Source organism: Dicentrarchus labrax, unplaced genomic scaffold, assembly GCF_905237075.1.
Source record: "Dicentrarchus labrax unplaced genomic scaffold, dlabrax2021, whole genome shotgun sequence".
NCBI classification, from domain to species: Eukaryota; Metazoa; Chordata; class Actinopteri; family Moronidae; genus Dicentrarchus; species Dicentrarchus labrax.
The window spans coordinates 17217387-17242975 of NW_026136712.1; the positions used below are offsets into that span (position 1 = coordinate 17217387).

The 25589-nt window shown below is 40.7% G+C and overlaps 1 protein-coding gene across 1 annotated transcript; it reads left to right on the forward strand.

Annotated features, from left to right (window-relative positions):
• Positions 1-804: 804 nt before the first annotated feature.
• On the forward strand, positions 805-24452 carry LOC127373195 (CDP-diacylglycerol--glycerol-3-phosphate 3-phosphatidyltransferase, mitochondrial). The gene is made up of 11 exons (XM_051417422.1): positions 805-945; positions 5605-5815; positions 7867-7944; positions 11149-11248; positions 11340-11529; positions 13657-13835; positions 15961-16160; positions 17183-17474; positions 19101-19249; positions 19363-19494; positions 23843-24452. Exons 1-10 carry the CDS (start codon positions 830-832, stop codon positions 19480-19482), a joined length of 1635 nt encoding a protein of 544 aa, XP_051273382.1. The 5' UTR covers positions 805-829; the 3' UTR covers positions 19483-19494; positions 23843-24452.
• The last annotated feature ends 1137 nt before the right edge of the window (positions 24453-25589 follow it).

Consider the following 25589-nt stretch of genomic DNA (forward strand, 5'->3'; position numbering starts at 1 on the left):
TGTTATATCTGAGCTTTTATTAAGTCCTTCTTTTTATTGGTTTTGAGGTTATTATTACGTATTTGTTGGGTAATTTAAGCCCATTACAGGTTTTTAAACGCTTTAATAGAGGAGCGAAGTGAATGTAGTGCAGTAAAAACTACAATATTACCCTCTGAGATACAGAGTATTAATATAAAGCAGTAGAAAAATCACTATAAGTTAAGTACAAGTACCTGAAAATTAAATTTTTTTACTCATTACTTTCACTGGAGATGAGAAACTGGTGACTTTCCTGCACAATCAAAGGGAAGGACACCATAAAAGTAATATAACAGACAGTTACTGGTGTACTAATAGTGTGTTTGCAGTACAATAATGTGCATCCACTGTGTGCATCCACTGTGTGCATCCACTGTGTGCAGCAGGTTTAAGGTCCTCTCCTGTTGAGAGGAACTGAGAGTCTGCCGGCTGAAACAAACACCTTCAGACATTAAACACTGTTCTGCAGACGGGAAATGTGGAAAGCAGAGGACACACCTTCAACAGGTAATGTGGGGCTAAAGTTCAACCACAGTGTTTCCAATAAGTGCACTCAGAAGCCTGTGAATATACAAATCAACCCACAATGTTTAGTTTAACTTTATTTATATAAGATAAGATATAGTTTGCAGGTTGACCACTAGAGGTCATTTAAAAAACATAAACAGACATAAACAATCATTAATATATAATTTATTGGATTTATTGCGTGTTTAAATAACCAAATATGTTGCTCAGTGCAGCTCTCACTGTCTAACACAGGGTGTCTGTGTCAATAAAGTTAATTCAAAGTCTCTCTGCTGCAGCAATGGCGGCTCCCATGTCCTGGAGGAGGCTGGTGCAGTCTGTGTACACACCGGCCGTCGCCGGGGTGTTCACCCGAATATCGGACCGACTCTTCCGCACACGGGACAGGAGAGGAGGGTAGGAGACTCGGTTCATCCGCGGAGGCTCAGACACGGAGCATAAAACCCATTAAACACTTGTTTAGAGACGCTAATGTGGTTAATGCTAACGCGGTCAGTCAAAGGATCCCACTTTTATTTTTATTTATTTTATCTTTTGAGTCCTAAAATGTAAAACACAGCAGTTCATAATGATTATTCTGGGTGAAAATGAACGAGTTTTAAAGTCCGTTATCTTCTACAGATAGAAAACTGGAAGGTACACGATGTTCCTCCTCGGTTACATGTGTCTCTCTCTCTTTAACCACCTGTCTGTCTCTCTCTCTCTGTCTCACACACACACAACCTGTGTTCCTGCCGTTACACAGGTGATCTGATTGATTTGCACACCTGCGGGTTAAATGAGAGAGAGACAGACAGGTGAGAGAGAGAGACAGGTGTGGTGGCCACCTGGTATGAAACACCTTTTGTCCTCTGTGGTCACAGCTCAGGTGTAATAACATTAATAAAGACTTTATTCCAGCCTAATACACCTGGAAATAATCCATTAATCGTCTAGTTGTCAGCTTTTGAATTAATCTTTAAATTATTTTTATACTCAAATTATTTTTATTAATCGTCCTGGAAAACCTGGAGATTTACAGACTAGTTTTCCAGTCATTAAAACACCTGGAAATCGATTAAAATGACCAAATATCCTGGAAATGTTTGTTATTTTAGCCCCTGCTCAAACTCAGCTGTGTAATTTAGTTTAAAACTTGATTATTTGGTGGAATAAAGTTGTTCCACTCACACAACGTTGCAGAAATAGTACTTATATACAATATCTAACACGATATATAGAATATAAATTAATGTATAGGTACATACATTTAGTAAATGTGAAAATAAATACATATAATAAGATAATAAGAGCCTATATACAAAGTAAATGTAAACAGATAATTAGAAAGAATTAAATGATAATCAAGTGAGTTCCACCTTAATCGACATAAAACAGTGATGTTGTTGGGTTTTTTTTTTCTCTAAAAGATGAATTTACTTCATAATAAAATATATTTATACTTTATTTAAACTTCTTACTTATGAGGCCGAATGAATGAAGTTAATTTGTGTGAAAACCACAGTTTTTATGACCGTTTGTTGTTAAAAAGTTGGACCCCTGACTCGTTTTTGTCCCCGACAATAGAACATTAGACCACAGATCCCCAATTTGAGAGGATTTTGACTAAAAGAATTCCCTTTGTTTGAGTAAGTTTGTTATTTTTGGGTTATGAAAGTAAACTGGATATATCTCTCTGGGTTGTGGACAAAACAAATGAACGTCAACTAAACGACAGATTATGACTGATAATGAGAATTAAATGAGTATAATCTTACACCCTTTGTTTGCTCTATTGAGTCAAGTCGTCTGTGAAAAATTGTCCATTGAGAATAAAAGAGGCCGTTTTAACACCAGAATTTAAAACAGCGCAGAAGAGTCTGAGGCTGTTTTGGGGAAATAAGCGTGAAGTGCAGTTCCTGCATCATTGGTCTGTTTATGAAAAGGAAGTTTTGGGCGTGGAGCCTAAATAAAGAATCTGTTATCTACTTATCTTTTTTACCAGAACTTTCTTCTTGCATCGTGTCCTCCGGGCCTTTTACCCCTAATAGAGTACAAAGCAAAGATACAAAATGTGTGTAACCTGTAACCTGTTAACTAGGTTTTTATGTTCATATTAAAGTAATTATGAAGACTTCTTTACATCAATATACATTAATTATATTAATTAATATCACAGTATGATACAGTTTATGGCCAGAAGCATGTAGACGCGTAGTTTTATGTACTTTTGGTCAGTTTTTCTTGGTTTGGGTCCTTTTACTTTTTAATTTAAATTAATTTTATGATATTGTTCTGCATCTTAAGAGAACTTTATAAAAGCAGAATAAAACCAGTTATTCCGGTGGGCTAAATGAGTCGAGATCCGTTGAGAAGAATGAGGAAATCCTTTAAGGATGCAAAGCGAAGTTCCCATTCGGGGAATTTGGATTCTGAGGAAGACAGACAGGCAGACAACATTTTATTTGATTTTTTTCCTGTCACATGCTTCAGATCAGGAGGGATGTGTTGCAGCCGCATACCAAAGTAAACAGCTCCTCTATTCATTGCTGTTAACTTCATCTCAGGCGATGAAATTGCTCTTCTTTGTAATGCGCTCCGCTGCTGGATTGATCTTTTACTTATATAGCATCATTAACCATATTACAGCATGTTTGATACTGAGTGTACGACATTCAACAGCTCTTTCCTTTTGTTTCTACCCTTCTGGGGGATTAACAAATCCACCTCTGAGTTTTCTCTTTTTATTATAGGGCTGGACAATGTGGTTAAAACATCATATTGTGATTTATTTTGACAGATATTGCGATATGATATAGGATTGATGTTTTTGCGTCAGAAATTTAAATTTAAAAAATAAAAGTCATGATGATGTGACATTTGTTGGCATCTGTAAAAAAAAAAAAAAAAAACACGCTCTCTTAAACTCGGAGAACGAGATTTGTAGGGCAGGGCGCCTCTTCAGAACTGAAGCACTTTATTATAATGCTGTTTCATCGTTATTTGGATAGTGACAGCTTAAGATAGACAGGAAACGAGAGAGAGAGAGAGAGAGATGACAGGCAGCAAGGACTCAGCGTTAGTGCTTAGGGACGCAAGTTCTCCCAGCTACCTGTAGCTTGAGGTAATCGTTGACTTTATATTGCTTGTCTCAGTCCTGATATGCTCCTTATCTCCCATCGTACTGTCTTTATATTCGACCAATTCCAGCAAATTGTAAAAGCTTAGGTGTCAGCTGAAAGGTCCGTCCCATTACGTAACTCGGTTACCAAATTGGATGTCTTGCACCACTATAAAATACATAATCTGTATGGGTATGAGGAAGTCATCTTTTTTTTTGGTTATCATATCACTCTTTATATATGCGTGTTTATGATAAGACTTAAATCCCAAACAACGGAGAAATCCCCCTTGTGCTGCAGATCTTCCAACTCAGCACAGTGGCTTTGGAAAGAAGCCCTGAGCTATGTTTTCTGTTTTTAATGTGACTCCCACTTCTTGTAGACGCCAAAACCAGAAACTGTAAACCACGTGAATGTGTGCTTGTGTGTGTTCTGGGCGAAACTTGATCCCAGTGAATGTAAAGGAATTCAGTCGACTGACTCCTGACAATCAGCCTCTGACGGTTGCAGTCACGTCTGAGGTTAACACACTCCAGCCTGTCTTTATTTAATGTGGTTGCATTGTCAGACTAAATGGTGAGATTGTATAGCAGAGACAAAAGGGGGATGTGGTGTTCTGGTGAAATTCAGGACACTGAGGAAGAACAACTAGACACTCTATAAAACTTTCTCAGGGTTATGTGTCCTTAAAGATTGAATGAATCGAATCATTGTTCGACAGAAATTTGTTCTTTTCTGTTCTTTTTTAAAGATTAAATTCCAAATATTTGCTAGTTTCATGATAGTAAACTAAATATCTTTTGGTATTGGACAAAACTAGAGCCTTGAATGACGTCATCTTGAGCTGTGGGAAGTCATAAAGGACATTTTTCACTATTTCCTGACAGTTAGTCCAGAAAATAATACGCATATTTGTCCATGATGATACTAATCGTTAGCTGCATTCTTAGTTTACCCAAAAAATACCAACCAACCTTTGGCAGATGTTGTCTGCAGAGCTTCCCTGTCATGTTAAGTGTCATGTGATATGTTATAGTATTGAGGTGTGTTCATGGGAAGCTCTGAGGCCTGACACTTGAGAGTCCGCTGGCGGCTGCAACACGGTACAAAAACAAGTTACCTAAGAAAGTATTGTTGTTCTGTGATAGATGGCACAACTGTCTCGTTTTGTCTGACAATGTCTCTCCAGGCAAACTGGAAGCAAGACACATCCATAGACACGAGTCTTATTTTCCACCGTAGAGCGGCTTGAAATTAACTTTTTTCCCTCGGTGTCCTGCAACTGTCCCGAAATTCAACTCTCATTGACTCATTCTGGTCCGTCATAGAAGTTCTGCTCGTCGTTCCCTGAACTTATCTGAATAAAACATTTCTATCACCCTGTGTGTTTAACCACAAGCACTTTTTTATTATTCTTTTTAGTCACTGGGTGAGTTTCTTCTTTATTTCTAATAGAGTTGGTAGTTACTGACCACTGCAGACCAGGAACAAGAGCTGCAGATGCTCTGACCCAGTCGTCCACCCATCACCATTTGGCCCTTGTCAAAGTCACTAAAACCCCAAAACTTTGAGGACAAAATGTTCACTTGCTGCCTAATATATCCCACCCACTGACAGCTGCCATGATAACCGGATAATCAGTGTTATTCACTTCACCTGAGGTCATAATGTTGTGGCTGATCTGTGTATACATACAATATATTTCTCACCTTTTCCCTGAATGTCTGAATAAGTTGCTAAATTAGTCACTAGTTTCTTTTTAGGAATTAAGCTGCTAAGAGGATCTGAAAAGAGTCTAATGACAGTGAATGTGTGACATAACCAACAATAGTAAATTATAAGGAGCTATCAAGATACATTTACACTGAAGGTCAATATAAGATCATCATAGAGCATCAGTCTATCGGCTGGCTAGCGCTCACAATGTCTAAAAATGTTTCTGTGCTTCCTCCAGGTCCTCGGTGCTGCTGCTGGCTCCCCTCCTGGCTGAAGCCGACCCGGCTCCCAGACGTGTCTCCAGGCCCACCGGGTCGGCAGGAGCTCAGGGCACAGACGGTCTCTGCACCCACTTCCGATGGATGGCAGAGCACGTACCCGCCTTCCGGGTGCCCGGCACCCACATCCACATCCTCACCTCACCTGACCAGTTCTACCAGGCCATGAAGGTCCGTGTCACGGAAGTGTTGGTTGATTGAAACAAAATAAACGGCCAATATTGACTTTTCACAGATGTTCCATGTATAATGACGGATAACAAGTGAGGCAGAGAAAGTACTTTAGGTATTTTAAGTGTTTTCCCAGCAGGCTCTGACTGTTTACTCTGCAACGCCAGAGTTGGCAGCGAGTATCACGCTGCAGCTCACAGGAGTTAATTGTCTCCTCTACATGTCTACGTTACAACTAATCTGCTTTAAAACTAATTTTACTGCATTAGTGAATCATTCAGTAGCCCTTCAAGTTTATTTGTTTAGTACATTTCAACAAGAAAGGCAGCTCAAAGTGGTTTACTTAAACTATTTAAGACAATGTAAAAGCAACATAAGACGATTTGAGAGGAGATTTAAATACAATTAAAAAGGCTTAAGTAAGATAACGAAGGAGAGTTTGAGATGAATATGAGCAGAAGGGTGATGCTGGAGGTGTTTCACATTGCCAGGATATGGTGTGTTTAGGCTTTATCGCCCAGCTCTAAGTGCAGTGTAATCAAAAGCCTCAAATTTGATTTAATAAAAGGAGCAAACGGAAAAGTCTTCAGCCTTCATTCAAAAGAAGTGAGAGTTGCAGCCGTTTCCTGTGAGTTTGTTCCAGATATTTGTGCATGAAACTTTGGGGGCAGAAAACAGGTGACCTGAGGGGGGTCCGAACGGTTCATAACGTAGCAGAAGGTCATAAATGTATTTATATGTATGTAAAGACTTCCTCAGCAGCCTTCTGAATCAGCTGCAGCTGTTTTTAAAGAGAGGCGCAAAATTTACAGTTTGAATCAAAGATCTGGCAGAGTTACAAACTGGAGTTTTATATTTTAGTTTCTTTGCGTAGTTCCACACCTGCGGTTTGTCACCACATTGGAATCCTTTTATGTTTCCTCTAATTTTAGCCGGTTCAGTCTTTACAGGAACAAAGAAACAGGAATTTGCTGCGGTTTGTATGCTGCTGTTGTGGCAGACAGGCAGGAGCTTCCCTCCATACAAAGCCAATATTTAACTTAAACATTAAGAATTCAGGGAAAAATAAGCTCTGTGGTACTAATGTTGGAATAATTTATCTCCTGTGTGTCTGATTCTGTGATCTTTTTGACCCCAGATATAATTATTTATACAAATACCTCATATAATAATTAATTTACAATAAAACAGAACCTATTTAAAGAGAGTAAAATGAGCTAAAAAGCCATTAAACTAAACACATTACCAAACACAAAGACAGTAAAATGAACTAAAATAAAACACTAAGACAGAGTTTACAGCCCTGATCTCCTCAGACGGGTCTTTGTTGAAAGCCATCATGCATTAAATGTATCTTGTGAGTCATAATTTGTGTAAAAACATGTTACAGGGGTGTGTAAATGGGTGTGATTGTCATTGGTTTTATTTTTTAATGACTTCCCCATAACACTGAGAGCTAGTAAGGTTCCCTCTGAATGGCATTGCATTGTTGCATTTATCGCTTTTGGCACACGTGCTTTATTGTTTCCCATCTCTAATTGTCACCGGGCTGGTTGGCGTTCGGTGTTGTATCACGATGACTCGGGTGGATGCAAAGCAGCAACGCACGAGAACAAAATGAGTTCATGTGCTTGTTGTGAAAAAGTGGAGTTAATCTACGTTAAACTTGTATCTTAGTCTGAAATTTTTTACTCCACTATATGTATTTAATTCCTTTCCAGATTAAGATTAGCAATAAAAAATATAATAAATGAATAAAATATGATGTATTATTGTAGTTCAAAGGTCGTGTGTGTTGTGTGTGTGTGTGTGTGTGTGTGTGTGTGTGTGTGTGTGTGTGTGTGTGTGTGTGTGTGTGTGTGGTTTGCTTAATGCAGAATAAGCATGTTTACTGGCAGGAAATGTACCTTCTGTTTACTGTCTATCATTTCTTACTATCAGACATTTGCGAGCAGATTCTTAACACTCACACAAACACACACAAACACCCACACACATACACACACACACTAGTTCACCTTTTGTTTGTTTGCTTCTCTTTTTCGCTTCAGGCACGAATCAAGACTGCACAGAGGCGAGTGGTCATGGCCTCGTTGTATCTGGGAACAGGTCAGCTGGAGCAGGAGCTGGTGAGAAAAAGTGGTGGTTTTTTATTATTTTGTTTGCAATGTGTGAGAAGCCGATTCTTCTTCAACACCTTTTTTTTAAAAGTTTTTGGGCAGGTGAGAACAATGGCATCCAAACACGAGCGTGTGCCAAATAACTGGTCAGAGATGCCAGAAAATGTGAGTCAGTGTTGTCTTCCAAGTGAAACCGCAGTGAGGGTTTGTTCGGAATGAAAACGTACTCCTGGCCAACTACAAGGAATGACCCCAAAATGCAAGGGTTTATGGGAAGAAGGAGACCAGTGTTGGCATGCGATAGCCTGCTGTTCTTCATGCTTGGAAAGCCTAGCATAACAACATTAACCCAGAACAAACCACAGTCTGGACTGACGCTCACATCCAGCTGTTTTTCATGGGTTTGTTGGTTTTTTTTCGACCGGGTACGAGCAGCAGAATTACAGAAAAAAAAAAAGCACAGACAAGTCAAACATGCTTAATTACAGATAAAAGCATTTGGATCAGCTGTGATTGCTGCCAAACTCTGGAACCTCACAGGATGATGGATTACTAGAAACGTTGAGTCAATAAGGTGCATTGAGTCCATGTGACTTTCTATTTTTTAAGCCCAGGTTTCGTTGTAATTGGACACAATGAGCTGAGCAGTACAGCTCAGGTCTGTGGTTTAGACTGAAGAATGCAAACTGCAGGTAAAGCCTGGATGTATTAACACAACCCCCGGTCCCAGGGTCAGCACAAAGGGTGCTTGATTGATACTGACAGTCGCACTGTGTTTATTTAAGCACAGGTGCAGGCTCTGAGAATAAACTAAATGTTAAAGAAAGCCGTATTTATCTTTAGAAGCTAGGTTTTTTTTGGCGTTATTACCTTTCAGCATGCTGTAACATTAAAGTCAATTAGACTTCTGCACCTGCTCTTGGCTCAGTTTTCAGGCTTTAGAAAATCTAGCTATTGACGGGAGACGTTTTTAAAAGGTTGTTTAAAAAGCTTTTTGTGGCTCCAGAGGAAACACCTGATATCGCCTCAAGTGATGTCACTTGAGTCCGTTTCCGTTGACGACTACCAGTTTGAAAGTTTGAAAGAATCCATAGAAAGAAGTGAGTTTAACGGACCTCTGCAGCTCGCTCCTCATCTCTGCTTGAGGCCAGCAGTTCGAGGATACATTGGCACAATAATCCCGAATCTACTGCCATAAGTGTCTGTGGTTAGGTTGCATTGTGGGTAATGTAGGCACCAGGTTTTGACAGGGAAGAAGAATCTCTGCTGCATCGCTAAATTGTAAATACATACTCTTTCAAATAAATCAATAAGAAATACATTTAAAAGACAACAAAGGATAAAAAAAATGCATGTAAACAAAACTAAATAAAACCTGTGGAATTAAAATGACCTTGAAGATAAAACAAGAACTTAAAGAAAATAAGACAGTCTGTCCTTTATTTCTGTCTAAATCTATCAAATAATTGATTATTCTAAAACAAAAAGCTGGGGGGACTAAAGAAATTGTCTCACAGACCGGATCTGGCCCCTTGACCAGTAATTTAACACCCATAGTCTAAATGCTCAAGATTGACTTATAAGTCACTGAGGGCGAACATCTTTCTCTGGATTTGTGGGTGTTTAGTCTTTTACAAAGCATAATAACTGAATGCTGCTTCTGTGCTTCAAAGGATGAGCACATTCATAAGTGTCTCCCGGCGCTCCGACTCATGATCACATTTCAGTCCGGAGCAGAGCTGGAAGTGTCGGTGGAGTAGACTTCCCCCAAAAGAGCTCTCTGCTGGAAAGAAGACTCGTTTTACTGGCATGCAAACAGGCACTCTGGAGTGACGTAAATGAATGTGTTTGGGCCCCAGATGCACAATTTAGCCAAAGTAGGAAAAAAATAAAAATAATCAGGTGGGGAACAAAGGCTGAGCTCAACACAAATAAAGACTCTACGTTTACTACCAGTAGTGCCCTCTGAAGAGCAACCATTTCCTCTTTGAGTTCCCACGCTCAGTAAACCGATAATAAAAGGGCTGCCGGTGTTTGATAAATGTTGTCTCCTGCCAATTAATCAGTGATCATTAATCTATTACTTTGTTTCTGCGGTTCCATCCTGGAACAAATAAAAAAGCAGTAGGAGTGTAATATCTAGTCCACCTTGTTTTAAGGCATCCAGAGAACAAGAATAACAACAGATGTCACCTGCTGAAGAGGAAAACAAACCACAGTTTGTGGTTTGTTAAACAAGGAGACAGAGATTACAGACAACGGGAAAGTAAAATGTCTTTAACAGAAGTTTTCTGCTGGAATGAAGACAGCTGAGCAGCTTAAAGTCCAGTTCCAGATGTTTGTTTAGAGTCATTTATTCCAAATTCAGACTGCAACTGATGATTATTGTCATCATCATCAAATGTTTAGTTTGCAAAATGACAGAAAAAAGTGAAAAATTACCATCACAAGTCCTCAGAGACGTGTTCAAATGTCTTGTTTTGTCCGACCAATGCTTCAAAACCCAAAAAGATTAAATTTACAAACATATGAAACTGAGAAAAGCAGCAAATCTTCATATAATAAATGACTTAAAAATGTTTGCTGATTTTAGATTTCTCCTGATCAACTAAGTGATTAATTGTCTCAGCTATACATATTAGTCCTATTTGAGACAGCTTTGTGCAGTCGATGGTTGAACACTGAAACTTTAAGTGTCTGTTTGAGAAACTTTCCCACAAGTCAGCAATCTGTTCTGTTAGAGGAAATCCACCAGTTCTTCACATCACGTTTGATTCATATACAGATTAGTACTCCCCAACACCTGTAATACGACTGTTTTAAAGCTTTTTGTGGCTCCAGAGGGAGCTCCGAAGTTGGATAAATTACCTCAAGTGATGTCACTTGAGTCAGCAGCTGTTGAGGCAAAAGACTGCGAGTTTGATTGATGAACAAAATCTGTAGAAAGAAGCAAATTTAGCTCCTAATCTCTGCTTTGAGGCTCGTATTTGAGGAAGAAGCTACCAGCAAAACAAACCCGAACCTCTGAACAAACTCTCTGCAGTCGAGTTGCATTGTGGGAAATGTAGGCTTCAGGGTTTCGGTGAGAAAAAAGTATAAATGAAGATGATTTCTCTGGTTCTGGTGCATCAAGTTTGATCCTTTTTGTCCAATAATGTTAAAGTGCATTCATACCTTAATCATCTTCTGGTGTTTGTCTTCTGCTTTGTTAAGGTGGACTGTATGGAGGAAGCTCTACAACGCTCACAGGATAACATTCATGCTCCTGATCTAAAAGTCAACATATTGCTGGACTACACACGCGGCTCCCGAGGTTGTTGTCTGTCCGTGAGATCTCTTTGTCGCTGGCTAGCACCTCGCTCGTCGTCCTGATTGTGTCGTGTGATTTTTCTTTTTACTTGCAGGACAGATTAACTCGAGGACGATGCTGCTGCCGTTGTTGCAGCGCTTCACCTCTCAGATGCGGGTGTCTCTGTACCACACTCCAGACCTGAGGGGGCTGCTGCGGCTGCTGGTCCCGCAGCGCTTCAACGAGACCATCGGAGTCCAGCACATCAAGGTCTACCTGTTTGACGACAGCGTTATCATCAGCGGGTATGTTGGTCGCTAGACAGAAAGTCCTCTCTCCTCTATGCTGGATGGATGTTTATACAGGGTAAGAAAGGCTGAGATGTAGTGAGCAAAGATTGATGATGTAATATTTCATAGCCAACCAAATATAACTGACATCATTTTTGTTAACACAACAAAAACAAACAATTTTCAATGCTTTTCAAATGTTAAATTATTTTTTCTAGTAAAGAACATCAAAAAACCTTCATAAAACAAACGACCAATAACTTATCGGCTACAATCCGATATATAAATATAAATCAGAATCATTTATAATGATATGCATTTCCCACTGTTGTCCGAGAATTATTGCATCCATATTTTTGCACTCGTTGACAAAATGTTTTGATTTTTTAAAATTGAAAATAAGTAAACAAAGTCTCTCTAAGATATGGACCATAAGTAGTACTCGCAATGTACCGTGTCCAAACTCGCATATGTTTGTTTTTATTTATTTATTTTATTACTTTTGTTCAGTTTTTTCCTTAAAACATAACTTTGCATTAATGTTTGCTGGAAATATTGTTTTATGTTCTATATACTAGAGAGGCTGTTTTTACATATTTTTAATAAAATAAAAAAACAAAATATGTTATTAGTCAAGAGATGCCTAAACTTTCGTCCACAATACTGGTGCAACATAAGGGTGCACAATAAATAATCTAGGATGTCAGGATGAACTCATCTCTGATTTGCCAGACAGGACAAATAAACAATAGCAAGACTTCTTATCTCCCATCCAACCTTTACATTCCCAGCTATGGAAAAACAGATGTTAAATGGAAGGGAAATAAGCACATTCATCAGACAAATAATCAAAACAAAAAACAAAGTTGTCATCCAGATGGATGGGAGCCTTATTCAGATACTCCATAAAGGGCTTCCAGGTATTGTCAAAAGATTTACTGGCGTCTGTAAGTGAAAATCATATATTTTAGAAGTTTGATGTGATTTAGGATTTCCGTGAGCCAACTATTGTGTGAGCGGATGGGAAAGAGTGCTTCCACTTAAATAAAATGAGGCGTTTAGCAAATAGAGCAGAACACTCGGTTTTCTCAATGGGAAATTAGATGCTGCAGGTGTTCGGACTCCAGATCGAGCCGTGAGAAGTTCAGGGTTAAGGTTCATGCCAAATACTGTCCCAAGTGTGTTAAATATTTCCACAGGACCAGAACATGTGAGTATGGTTAGCAGGCGACTGTTTGCAGCTATTGCAGACATCGCTGGTATCTAGTTAAAGACCTGTGTTTAATCTTGTTTTGGTCCATGTTATGTTTGCATAATGCATTCCTATAAAAGTGAAGGTGTTTACCGCCATTGTTAGGAAATGTTCTCAGTGTACACCGCTGGGCGTGCTCCAAACCCAACAGGGCACAGTGCGTGAATACTGTGTGTTTTTGTGCCTGTTGGAGCTATTTCTCATACACTGAAAAAACGGTCTGAAGCATCTGTCAAGCAAAGACGTGCAGAGACACTTTGGACTTGTTTTCACTCATCCTGAATTAATTTCCTCCGTGGCAGGAAAGCACGTTGCGCGAGCCATCAGAAACTGTTGCAGCTTAAACTGGGTTAATGAAAGAGAAACTCACAACCTCTGTAGCAGCCGGTGTTACTGAGGTTGCATTCTCCATTCAGAAAGAATATATATATTCTGTAGCCTTTTTAAATATAAACAACCTCGACTTTTTAAAATGTAATTACCAGAAACAAAATCCTATTTTTGGACCAATATGGTGTTTATGTGGTTTTTCATGGATGAAATCCTCTGGACAAGGTATTGTACCGTTTTGCAACCCTGAAGAGCCAATTCAAAATATTTAACCACAACATGTTGCATACACCCTCTGACGGACAATGGTTGAATAGTTCAACAACAGCAAGTTCAAGGTCGTACCTGTTGCCTAACATGCTACCTGTACTCCATTTAAGCTGGTCCCCCCCCCAATTACACAACAGGCGGTTGACTGGCAGTCAAAGGGAGATCATTGTGCACGGGTAGGTTGATCTTTGATGTTTGCAGGACTCATGGGAGCGTGACCACCTGTCTTCCATCTATATCGACCTGGTGGTGTCAAGTTTCTCTGATCTGCCTCTCTCTCACTTTTTCAGGGCCAACCTGAGCGACTCGTACTTCACCAACAGACAGGACCGCTACGTGCTGCTGGAGAACTGCAGGGAGGTCGCCGACTTCTTCTCTGACCTGGTGGAAGCCGTGGGAGACATTTCCCTGCAGCTGCAGCCCGACGACTCGGTCACCATGTTGGAGGGCATGGTGCACCCGTACAAAGGTAAGAAACCGAACGCGAGTGTGTGTGCACATAGTTGGTGTTTACCCTCCAACATGTTTTGACACTTCATGTTCAGTTACGATGGCACCGGCCCCGTTTTCAGCAAGAGGAGCCAATGGATTTTGCTAATGGAGCTTGAAAGCTTAGACAGGCGAATAGATGATGGTCAGTGTGTGTGTGTGTGTGTGTGTGTGTGTGTGTGTGTGTGTGTGTGTGTGTGTGTGTGTGTGTGTGTGTGTGTGTGTGTGTGTGTGTGTGTGTGTGTGTGTGTGTGTGTAGAGAAAATCCTGACAATTTCACATCCGGCTGTATGGCTAGCCAACCGCAAGAGCTCTCTCCATCTTTCTCACTGTACTCGCGCGCACACACTCGTACTGTGTGTCCGTAACTGGAGCGCAGACTGCCAGGATGTTAGTTTGAGGGGTGAATGACATCATGTCTGCAGGACTGGACCGCCGTGGTAACGAACACCAGGAATAGAGTTGTGATGTCACAGCGTTGCTGGAAGATGATATGGAGTGGGAACCGACACACACACACACACACACACACAGAGATGCTGGTGAAATTCGAATGAACAACATTAGTAAGAATGACGAATGAAGATTTAACTGATTATTAGATAATGAGGTCTCCCGACGTACAAAATTACAGCTTAAGCGAACTGTAGTCACTCAGGGAGAGTTAACTGGTACCATACCACCAGATACTGTTGCTGTGCAGCTTAAAGGGACGCTTCACCCAAAATCTGCTCTCTCGCTCACCTCCTGTGGTCTCTAGCCTGAGGATCTGACTAAATCATGGCTGCTGGAAGTAGGGGATTCACATGTGAACACTGCTATGTATGGCAGTTTTATCTGATATAGTTGAGTTACTGTTATAAGATTTGTGTAAAATATTGTTAATACCTATTAAATAGTCTGTAAATGATCTTGTTTAAAGATACTGTAAAACCACGAATGTCATGCATTTAGCCTTTAGTATGAGCGTCCCTGGACTAAACTGTGAGTGTGTACGTGGCTGATTTCGTGTTTCGAGAGGGGTTGTATTGTTTTATTTTGCCCTAACCAATCAGTAGCAAGTGATGGATGCGTCCCGCCGATGTCATTTTCCTGGTTGACACGGAAGCAGCGGTTGCTAGGAGCAGCTAACCTGGTGAAAGACATACGTTGATTTTAAAGGACGTGTTTGTGTAGGATTTAGTGGCATCAAGTTGTGAAGTTGCAGATTACCACCAACTCAACAATAATACTCTCCTTCAAAGCGTATAGGAAAAATCTTGAGCCAGTGTTTGGTTTGTCCGTTCTGGGCTACTGTAGAAAACATGGCGGTTTCAACATGGTGACCTCTGTAGAAGAAGACGCGCTCCGTCTGCAGATAAAAACAGCTCATTCTAAGGTAATGAAAAAAAGCTATGAATATTATATTCTGCCAGTAGATCCTCCTCAATGTTACACTGGACCATAAAGTGTTGTAGTTTCTTTTGGCGTCCTGGTGGCCAAGTGGGGACCTTTTTTGTTGCATGTCGTCATAAACACAAAGACCCAAAGTTCGCCCCAATCATTTTCAAGGCATTGTGGGATTACAGGCCACGCAGGACTGACCAGAGACATGTTGACATGTCATAACTTTATGCGTGTGAGGGGAATAATTTGACAACGAAGGGAAAAGTGATGTCGTCCTTGGACAAGAAGTTTAGTGTTTACTTGAAGTGGAGGAGAAATGTACCTTTCCTATGTCTGTGCACTCCAGGATCACCGATACAAACAAAAACAAAGCTACTTGTTTGCTTATAAGCACGCTCACGGCGAGGAGCGAGAAGTGGCGGGGAGAGATTCTGTGTGTCGTCTCCGTTACGTGGGGCTCTGCTTTGTGTCTCACCCTTGTAAACTGATGATTGAACCTATTATGTGTCTGAATCCAGTCAGAACCAACAACATCTGAGGTTGTATTTTCACTCCCATCAACATCCTCCGCTCTGCTTCGTGCTCCTAAGTGACTGTAAACACACTCAGAGCACCGTGACCCAGAGATCGCACTGACCCCGTCTCCCACTGAAGCCCACTTCATCTGTGTGTGTGTGTGTGTGCACTCAAAACCTTTTTTATATCTCCGCGGCAACCAGGCAACAGGCAGGACTTCTCGGTGGTGGCGAGGAAGCGGATCATGGAGGTGGTGAACGCAGCCCACGTGAGGCAGCAGCTCATGAGCCAGCCGGAGGACTCGGAGGACGAGGGGATGAGCGAGGGGGAGGACGACACCTGGGTGTTTCCTCTGGTGCAGATGAAACCTCTGGGGATCCAGGTGGACGAGCAGGTCACACAGGTGAGTCTCCACACCTGACCGTCTAACACTAATATATAAAACTCGACCATGTTGTTAAATATTCTCTTTTCTTATCCACTAGTGTCTCCAGTGCTTTGCTCCTTCCCTTTTATAACAAGTTATATAATTAGATGCAGACATTGTTTTAAACACGTGACTAATAAACTACCATGTGACTAATAAACCCTGAATAAATATTTGGACATTTATTCAGGGTTTATTAGTCACAAATTCTGGGAATGAAGGCAATAAAATGATCCTCAGAGTAATATACTATAGTTCAATAGAACAGCAGCACACACTGTGGTCTCAGAAACTACTATAAAAAGTTGAATCAATACGTCTCAGCGTACATTTAACATTTTGACTTTCACAAAGGGATGACTTGCTGAGATTTCCACCCAGATTTTGTGTCCGAAAGTCGTCGTTTCTTTCTGCAAGAAGAAGCCGACCACAGAACATTTTCCTGTTATAAAGTAAAGAGAAACTGTAAAGAGAGATGTTGATTATACATCAGAAAATAAATGAAATCAACTATAGAGAGGAGATTTTTATCCAACGTTGCCCTGTTGTAAATGACGAGAGTAAACACCAATAATCTTTTTAAATATAAAAAGCAGAAATAATGAGCTATGGTTGGAAGATTTGGGATAAATAAATAGTCTGAATCTCATATAATTAAACTGAAAATAGCTGCAACCACCAGTGATGTCTATCCAGAACTTCAACCAGTAAATCAAACCAAACCCCAGTGAAGAAATCCACAATTTTAAACCGGTCATACAGTAATTAATTAAGATTGAAAGGTGAGCAAACATAATGCACAGCTGTATTAAAACAGCATGTTATCATATTAGTAAATGTATTTTTATTAAGGTAAATGTGACAAACAGAATCAGATAGATTTCAGGTCATGTTGCTGAGCTCTATAATGAGTTTTATGTATACAGCAGTTTTATTTTTCAGTGTCTGGGATTAGAAACACGTCTTTCTTCACTTTCCATCTCTTCTTAAACCTCCAGCGCCTGCTGACAGACGCCGGGCCGGACTCCACTGTGTTTCTAACATCGGGTTACTTCAACCTGACCCGGGCGTACATGCGGTTGGTGCTCGGGGCCGGAGCCAGCTACCGCATCCTCACCGCCTCCCCGGAGGTCAACGGGTTCTTCGGAGCCAAAGGCGTCGCCGGAGCGATCCCCGCGGCTTACATCCACATCGCCAGACAGTTTTACAACCAGGTGTGCCGGCTGGGCCAGCAGGAGAGAGTACACCTGCACGAGTACCACAGATCGCAGTGGACCTTCCACGCCAAAGGTGGGATGAAACAAAAGCACACATACCTGCCTGTATCAACCCTTAATGCTCCCAGAAAGGTTGATCTTGTGATATTTAATCATCAATCAGATATGACAAAAAACGTCTAGATTCCTCGGATACATTTGTATGTATAGAAAACGGCATTCAGAAGCCACTGAGCCACCGTTGAGGAGCAGTGTTTTTGTTTGGCTCTAACCAACCAGAAGTAATTTTTAGTCAACACAGAAGCTGTGGTCATGTTTAACTGGACAATCTAAAAGAAGGAGTTGTTTTGTCTGTAAGTCGAATTGCAACAGCCTGTACTCTTTCTTGACGCTTGCACAAGAAAGAGATTGTTGCACATTTTGTGGCAGTTTTTGCTGTTTTTCAGGATGTTGGTAGCTAATACAGGAAGATGACATTGTTATTCTTAGTAACACAGACAGAACGGGTTAATCTCTCTCTGAGACCGAGCTGAATTAGAAGCAGCTATTCCTCCGTTTCCTCATCCAACGTTCAATTATCAGATTAGACGGAGTCCAATAAAGACTCGAGGCTGGAAATCTTCACAAAAAGAAGATACTTTCTTACTTTCTTTCACTGTCGTTGCATTAGTGTTCCTCTGGGATCGTGAATTTTTGGTCCCAACAAGTGAAAACAAACGTAACAGCACGATGTTGTAAACAGACAGAACCACCGACAGTCGGTAGTTAATGTTATGTAGACTTGAAAAAGAGGGAAAAGGCATCTTTTTATAAAAACGTCTGTAGGATATTACGTTTTAAAGTCAGTAGCTCACCGTGGAAGCTGACGTTGCGTCTTCTAGCGTAGTGAACTCTCAGTTGTAGAGCTACAGCCAATCAGGGAGGTAGTAGAAAGCACGCATCTTTCTGATCAACTAAAGATTTAAGTGCAGTTCATGTGATAGCGGATTCAATAAAAACACACAAACGTCGTATTTGTTGTGTACGAAAATGCTTCAGCGGGCCATTGAGTTTGCGCTCCTCTGTGCAGTCATCATATAAAACCCGCCCCATATCCAGATGAAGGGTTGTGATTGGCCGGCTGGATCTAAGACGAGGAGACGAAATCTGCCAGAGCAAATAAAACGTGAGCTCACAGATCCGTCTGGTTCCCAGGCTGCAAACACGTCCAAAAACAGAAAAATAAAACTATAATTGGTGTAATTGTAATTTTCTGTCTCACTTTTAACTTTCCGTGGATCGTTTTTTTACTGATTGTTTTAACACTAGCTCCCACATCAACGTGCCTTACAGGAGATTATGATCTAAGCCAGAGCGCTCGCCCGTTCCAAGCTAGCTTTGTTGGCTCGGTGGAAATAATAAAGCACATTACTCTCACTGTTCTTCTCTCTCTCTCCGCTCTGCTGTTCTTCTTGTGGTCACAGTGGTATTTAGCGTGAGAGAAGAGGGCTTGTACAGTCATTCTGTCGTAGCCTCAGGACAAGGATGTACACTCACTCACCTCTCTCTCTCTCATACTTTGGGGTTTTGGATCAACGCTGGGGATTTCTGCATGTGCTTCCTTTTAGTTGTGGTCTGGGCCGACAGAAATCCCTGCTGGAAGCGGCTCTCTGAAGCATTACCTCCTCCCTGGCTCACTCTACTTTTCCCTCTCCTGCAGGTCTGTGGTATTACCTCCAGGGGCAGGATCGGCCTTGCCTGACTCTAATTGGCTCCCCTAATTTCGGTTACCGCTCAGTTCACCGTGACCTGGAGGCCCAAATTGCCATAGTAACGGAGAACGAGGAACTGCAGAGCCAGCTGCAGGAGGTCGGCTCCCTCTTTATTTTCCTTTAACCGCAGCCAGAAATGCTGATGATGAATGACTGTGTGACTCTTGACTGAATAATACACACCTGTGTTTTAAACTCTGTGCCTCTCAGGAGCAGGAGACGTTGTACCGGCGCTCCACTGAGGTGTCCGGCTCCACGTTTGAGCAGCCGGACCGACACGTCCAGCTGTGGGTGAAACTCGTCACTCCTCTGATTAAGAACTTCTTCTGAGAGACGACTCAGGTGGAAACACTCACTCACTCACTCACATGTGTTTATTTTATGACACACATTCACGGTATTTAATTTAGTGGACAGAGTCTGTGAAGTGAAGCCAGAAGTGTCTTTCTACTGGCCAGCAGGGGGCAGCTACATCGGCTGCAAAACAGAAGTCAGATAGTATTGAGTCTTATGGAGAAATCACCCTATGTAAATAGTTTACTTATGAGTTTGAGGTCTCAATCTCTACTTTAAAGTTTCTTCCATACAGCATGATGTTAATATTGTAGATTATGGTCCCATTTAGTGTGAAATAGACGGATACTTTGGGATTGACAGGTTCATTCTCAGTGAGTCTGTCCAGCTCGAACGCAGCAAACTCGGATCAGACTGTCAGAGTCAGTCGCCTACATTGGTATTTTTGGTTATTGTGATGTCATTTCTTGAAATGATTCATATCCCTAAGACTTGTACAACCTAAGCTAAAAGGTTATATAAGTCAATAAACTATAATAATTAAATTTTATTAAATAAGAACTCAGTGATTCAAAAGATTTCTAAATGTAGAAACGTCAACAAACTGTTTCTTGACGCTCCAGAAGTTATTTGAACTGTATACAGTTTTACATTTTTGAGATGTGCTCATTTTAAATAAAAGTTTTGCACTTAATGTAAATCATCACCCAGAAAGATGATGGAGGCTTTCTGCCGTAAGAACAATGAACGCTCGAGCTGTTGTAGTTTTTTTAATTTGAGATCGATTTTAAACAGGATAAAGTAAGAAACGGTCCGCTTCCAGAGGGTTAAAGCTGCACTAATAAATAATAATAATAATAATTGATCAAAGTTTAATGTGAAATGAGTCGCTCATAGTTACAAACTGAGGATTATCACCCGACTCTGCAGCTCTACGAGTCTTTCAGCTCTTTGTTTTGTTTTTACAGACACAACTTTGTTTTGGTCTCCCTGCTTTTATGCCTTTTTCCCTTTTTTTTTTTTCTATTCAAATTTTGCCTAGTAGACAAAATACAGCCTTGACCATACTGTGCAGAAACACACACACACACAGATGAAAACAGGCTGTGGCTTCTTAGAAATGCCTGCAGTCATTGTGGCGAGTCCCAAATCGCAAGGTCCCATCCTCGTCTTCCCAGCAAGCCTAAATCACCAAAGTGAGAGCGGGGACAGCGCGTCGGCTGATTCACCGTCAAGAAGTGAGTCAGCGCGGCGCTATGGTGATGATTTGACAGTGTGGTCCTGTCAGGACTTGGCGTGGTGGAGTCAGAGGGTTTATCGCCCCTGAAACAAGAGTCATTCATTGTGAAAGAGACGTTTTTGTTGGTTTATTTTGTGTTTTTAAAGGGCAGGAAAAGACAAAATATGAGCTGCTCACTGAAAAAAAAGTAAGATATGTTAAACTTCTAGCCAGAGGGAAGCGTGTCAAGATCACAGATGAAGATTGAGGGAAAGACACTCTGCAGTTTTCTTTTTTTGTTCTTGTTTCTCAGAACAGGAAGTGTGAGAGGCTGGATAGTGACGGTAAATGGGTGGTGTCTTATCGCTACCTGGACGCAGTCGAGGAAAGAAAAAAACAAAAAAAAAAACCTCTGTGATCTGCTGCCAGAAGAAAACGAGGCGTAAACAGATCAACTTCCAGCACTTGAGGATTACTCACAAATATGCACGTCGTATAGGTGAAACTGTGCAACAGTAACGTGAGCAGTGGGAACATTATGTGTGAAAATGTTGACCTGAGAGTGGAAGCCCTCGTGTTACCGGCACGGTGACGCCAACGCCGGAGGGGAGGGCTGCTCTGTGAGATGACTCTGTGACCTCAGGCTAAAAGTTGTGTCGAACATATTTAGACAACGACGGAGCGGGATCCTCGCTGTCAACCATAAATCATAATCTCTACCGACCTGTAATCTCACTTTAACCGGCTGCGGTTTGTCACAATCAGTCCGGACAAACAAGTTTTTCAGATTTGATCAAATATAGTTTGCTCAGTTTTGTCTTTTTCAAGTGTTCTTACTTGAAGTTTAAATTTCAGTTTAATCGACGGGGGGAAAACAGTCAAAGGAACATCCTTACAAATCTATTACTATAAAATACACTCTTTTCATAATGAAAGAAACAACGAGCTGTGAGAACTGATCTATAAAACATTATTCCACCTGTAATTTCAGGCTGTGTTGATTTAAACTGTCAATAAGCGACATCAGAACTGCTCCTCAGAAGCTCTTAAAAGTTAAAATAACATTTGATGCATATACATGCACATAAAACAGGTAATTCATAATTATTACTTTATTAAGTAAATCAACAAGGCATTGTCATCAGCTGCTGCCTTAAATACTCACTAAAGCAACAAATGTGTATTAGTCTACAAGTGAAAGCTAACAGATTACACTATTTACTTTATACTCAAATCTAAAATAATGTTGCTTAAATGTGTTTTTTTTTTTAAACATGTCAGTATTTGTGACCTGTTTTTAAAGATTTATGTCTTCAGTAGGAACCAGTGGGATTAAGGCTGAAAACCGCAGACGAGCTCGGGAAGTCAGGAAGTGTTGAGAAACAAACTAACATTGTTGGTTTCAGTGTTTTTCAACAGATTTATTGACAATAAGAAAAATGCAGAATAATGCCAGCCTTATCCTCCGTGGATCCCCGTCTATTGTGTAACCTTTAACACATTTAATGTCTGATTGAACTGTAAGTGAAGCAGCTTCTTACAGCTTTTCTTTCCAGTTGTTTCAAAAACTTCAGTCATTGTTTATCAGGAAAAATACAGATAAACACGAGTTAATATGGTTTATAACTGAAGCTAAAGCAGCCTCTGTTAGTGGGCAGGTTTTAAATTCAGGATTAACAACTAGATTTACATTAAAACAACTAATTTACACACACTTACTGCAACATATTTGGTACATTAGTCTATTTACCAGCAGTGTGAACTCAGAAATGTTGAGTTGACCCAAAGTTTTATGTTATAAATGTTACAGTACGGGGCCGCAGCATTTAGAAACTGCCATATGTCGGGCATAATACATTCATAATGTTGAAGTTTTAATATTTATTCAAATTTCTTCAGGTGTTTTTTACTGTGCAGCAGTCATCAACCTGTATTTTTGCTGCTGTATTAAACATATAAATAACCTCAAAATGAATAAAAATCAGCCCACCGGGAGTTGAAACATTACCACAATGTCAGAAATGGACTCTGCATCCTCAATAACCCCCAAAACCCACTCCGATATTATCCAAATCAGGGAAGTAGTTGCTGAAATAATGTCCATATGTTGCAGTTTCTGACCCATACTCTACATTTCTAACAAAACTCTGGTGTTGTCAACATTTCCGGGGTCACAATAGAGCTCAGCCGGCTGCCAAATGGGCCAAATATTGAATATTAGACTGTTTGTTTTGTTTCAGGAGTATTTTCGTGGGTTTGTCGTCCTCTTTGTCAGCACGGTACAGAACAGTTCCTGCTGGTTGCTGTCTACTGGGTTTGTAGTGTGTTCACTCTCCGTCTGGCATTGTGATCTGTGTACTTTACCGCTTATCTCCCTTCTGGTTTTTTTTAATTCTCCTGACAGAGGAAAAAACAAATCACGGACCACCAACAATAGCTTTGTCGGTTTAAAGGATAAAAAGTCCTTATCGGCGGTTCAGCACATGTCTATTGTTAGAAACTAGTGACAACAGGTTGGAGCCGCTCCAAACTCTCTCTCTGCTGTCGTGTTGAACTCCTGAGGGTCAGCAGGGTTAAAGTACAGCAGCAGCAGCAGCAGGATGAATCCTGGTTGAACAGGCTGCTGTGATGGGCCCGGCTGCCCTCTAGTGGTAGAAACTGGGATTTTTATTGTGGTTTCACACATTGAACTGGCCCCTTGTGACCCATCAACAGTTGTGTTTTTGACTAACAGTGGTTTTCTAAGGGGGGGTCAGCAAAAGGAGGATTTAAACTTCTATCACATTTATTTTGGAACAACAAAGGAAGAAATAACCGATTGTAATTTATAGTGATTGTAGTTTGAAATCGATTTGTTATTGTGGTTGTAGAAATTTGTAAATCTAATTTAATTTAGCTGTATCATGCAGCCACAGGGAGGGCGTATGCTGACACACTGCACCTTTTTATACAGGAGTGAGGCTCTCATTGTGTGTTTTGACCGCAGTGACAATGTTTGACAGGCTAAACGTCTGCAGCAGTTTTCATCTCACAAAAATGTGTTTTGAATTTCAAATTCCTCTCAGATTGGGTTTTTTTGTGCTCTGTTGTGAATGTATTGTGGCGCTCGTCACAGTGTGGGAACATCGATTAAAAATACTGAACAGTTTCCTCTGTTTGTGTCTCCATGTCGAGCAGGAGGCAGGTGGCTTTTGGTTTTCTTCGGCCCCTGAGGTTGGAGGTCTCGGAGGAGGTGGGTCCGCTCCTGCAGACGGGACAGACGGACGCACTCGAGTCTTCAGCTTCGCCTCGGATATAACCCTCATCGGTGTGCGTGTGTCCCAGGAAGTGACTCTCACACAGGAGCAGATGTATGTGGTGCATTCAGGGGGTAAAAACCCTCTCTTTTTGAAAAATGTAACCTCCTGTGGTTTACCTGCACATCTGTCACTCCGTTAGATTATTTATATATTAACACCTGATGTTATCACACTGTGGATTTCTGATTTTTTTAGTATTACTAACTACAACCATTTCAAAAACTACTTCTGCTACATGTTGCATGTGTAAAATAGCAATAGAGACTACATCAGCGAACATCCCTGATGTAGTGAAGACTGTGATTGTGCACAGACGGGTGTGGTGAAGAGTTACAATCCCTCGAGGAGCCTTAATAACAGTTTTTAAGAGCTCTTAAAGTGAGTTTACAGCTCTGCCTTCTGCAGTAATCAAAGCTAACTGTACAGTGTCTTTGTGTTATTATCTTTGTAAATTAAAAGGAAGATGTGGTGAGTTTTTCAAATTTAAACGTGTCACCTTTTTTTCCTGTTTCCGTGCAACGTTGTGCACCAACGTCAGCAGCAGGCGGTCGTTCGTCAGCTGGTGAACAGTTGAGAGCCAAATATTTTCCTCAGGAGACCAAAAACAGCGCGAATATTGGATTTACATTCATCAGAAACACGTCTCCGATTAAACAATAATGTTGCTTCGTTTGTTTAAATAAGATCTTTTAAAGTTTGATTTTGCTGCATCAGAAGAAAAGTTTAATTGGTTATAAGAAACATGACTAAATAAAGACTATTATAAATGTCCTGTCCCATTTCAGGGGAACTAAAGTTAATATTTCCTCCTAAAAAAGGTTTTATAGAGAAACATAATAATATATATTCTGTTTTTGGCCACTTGGGGCAGCAGAAACAACACTGACATACATTATTATTTACACTTTCAGCAGTCACAGAGCAACATCATCGTTCATTTGGACTCGTGTTTCTGTCCGTCTGATGAATGTAGGAACAACACTCTCTCTTTTAGCTCTACCAACTCCTGCAGGCGGCTGAATGCTCGTCTCTATCTGTGTCTGTGTGTTTGGTGCTGAGCAGGTAGAGTACAGAGGGGGTTTTCAGAGACACTCCCTCTGATCATGTGAATGTTGTCACACTGTCAAATACATCCGTGTTCCTCTGAAGTCAAACTGTTAAAATCTGTCCTTTTTCCGGGAAGGAGGGGAATCTCCCTGCTCGGCACCGTCAGGCTTTTCACCTCGTTACCGAAGAACAAGTTTAAAATCTTGTTTTGATCTTGTTCACCAGCGCGATTGCTTTTATGTGAAATGATCAGATGTAGATAAGAGGAGCAGGAGATAATGTGATGCACACATTGAATGCATAGATGATTTCATTAACACGGTTTCAAAATATTATTACGCTTGAATGCCTGAGTGGTTCTAGCTGCGCTTCTTATTCTGTTCTGTGGTTGAGGTTCAAGAAGCGTAACTTTTCCACAAACGACCTCAGTGTAGTTTGACAAACACATTTTCATCACAAGGTTGGTTTTGTTGGGTTTTTTTTTTCAAAACTGCTTTCAAGGACAAGAATGAACCTTCAAGCTGCACCTGAATCCAGATAACAAGAGTTCTGGTTCACAGCTGAGAGGAAATGTAATA

What these genes read in the sequence shown, in the direction of transcription:
- LOC127373195 (XM_051417422.1), top strand. Translation starts at nt 830, where the DNA reads ATGGCGGCTCCCATGTCCTGGAGGAGGCTGGTGCAGTCTGTGTACACA. An exon ending in CTACACACGCGGCTCCCGAG is followed by an intron (nt 11,249 to 11,339) that starts GTTGTTGTCTGT and finishes TTTTACTTGCAG; the next exon opens with GACAGATTAACTCGAGGACG. An exon ending in GTGGACCTTCCACGCCAAAG is followed by an intron (nt 17,475 to 19,100) that starts GTGGGATGAAAC and finishes CCTCTCCTGCAG; the next exon opens with GTCTGTGGTATTACCTCCAG.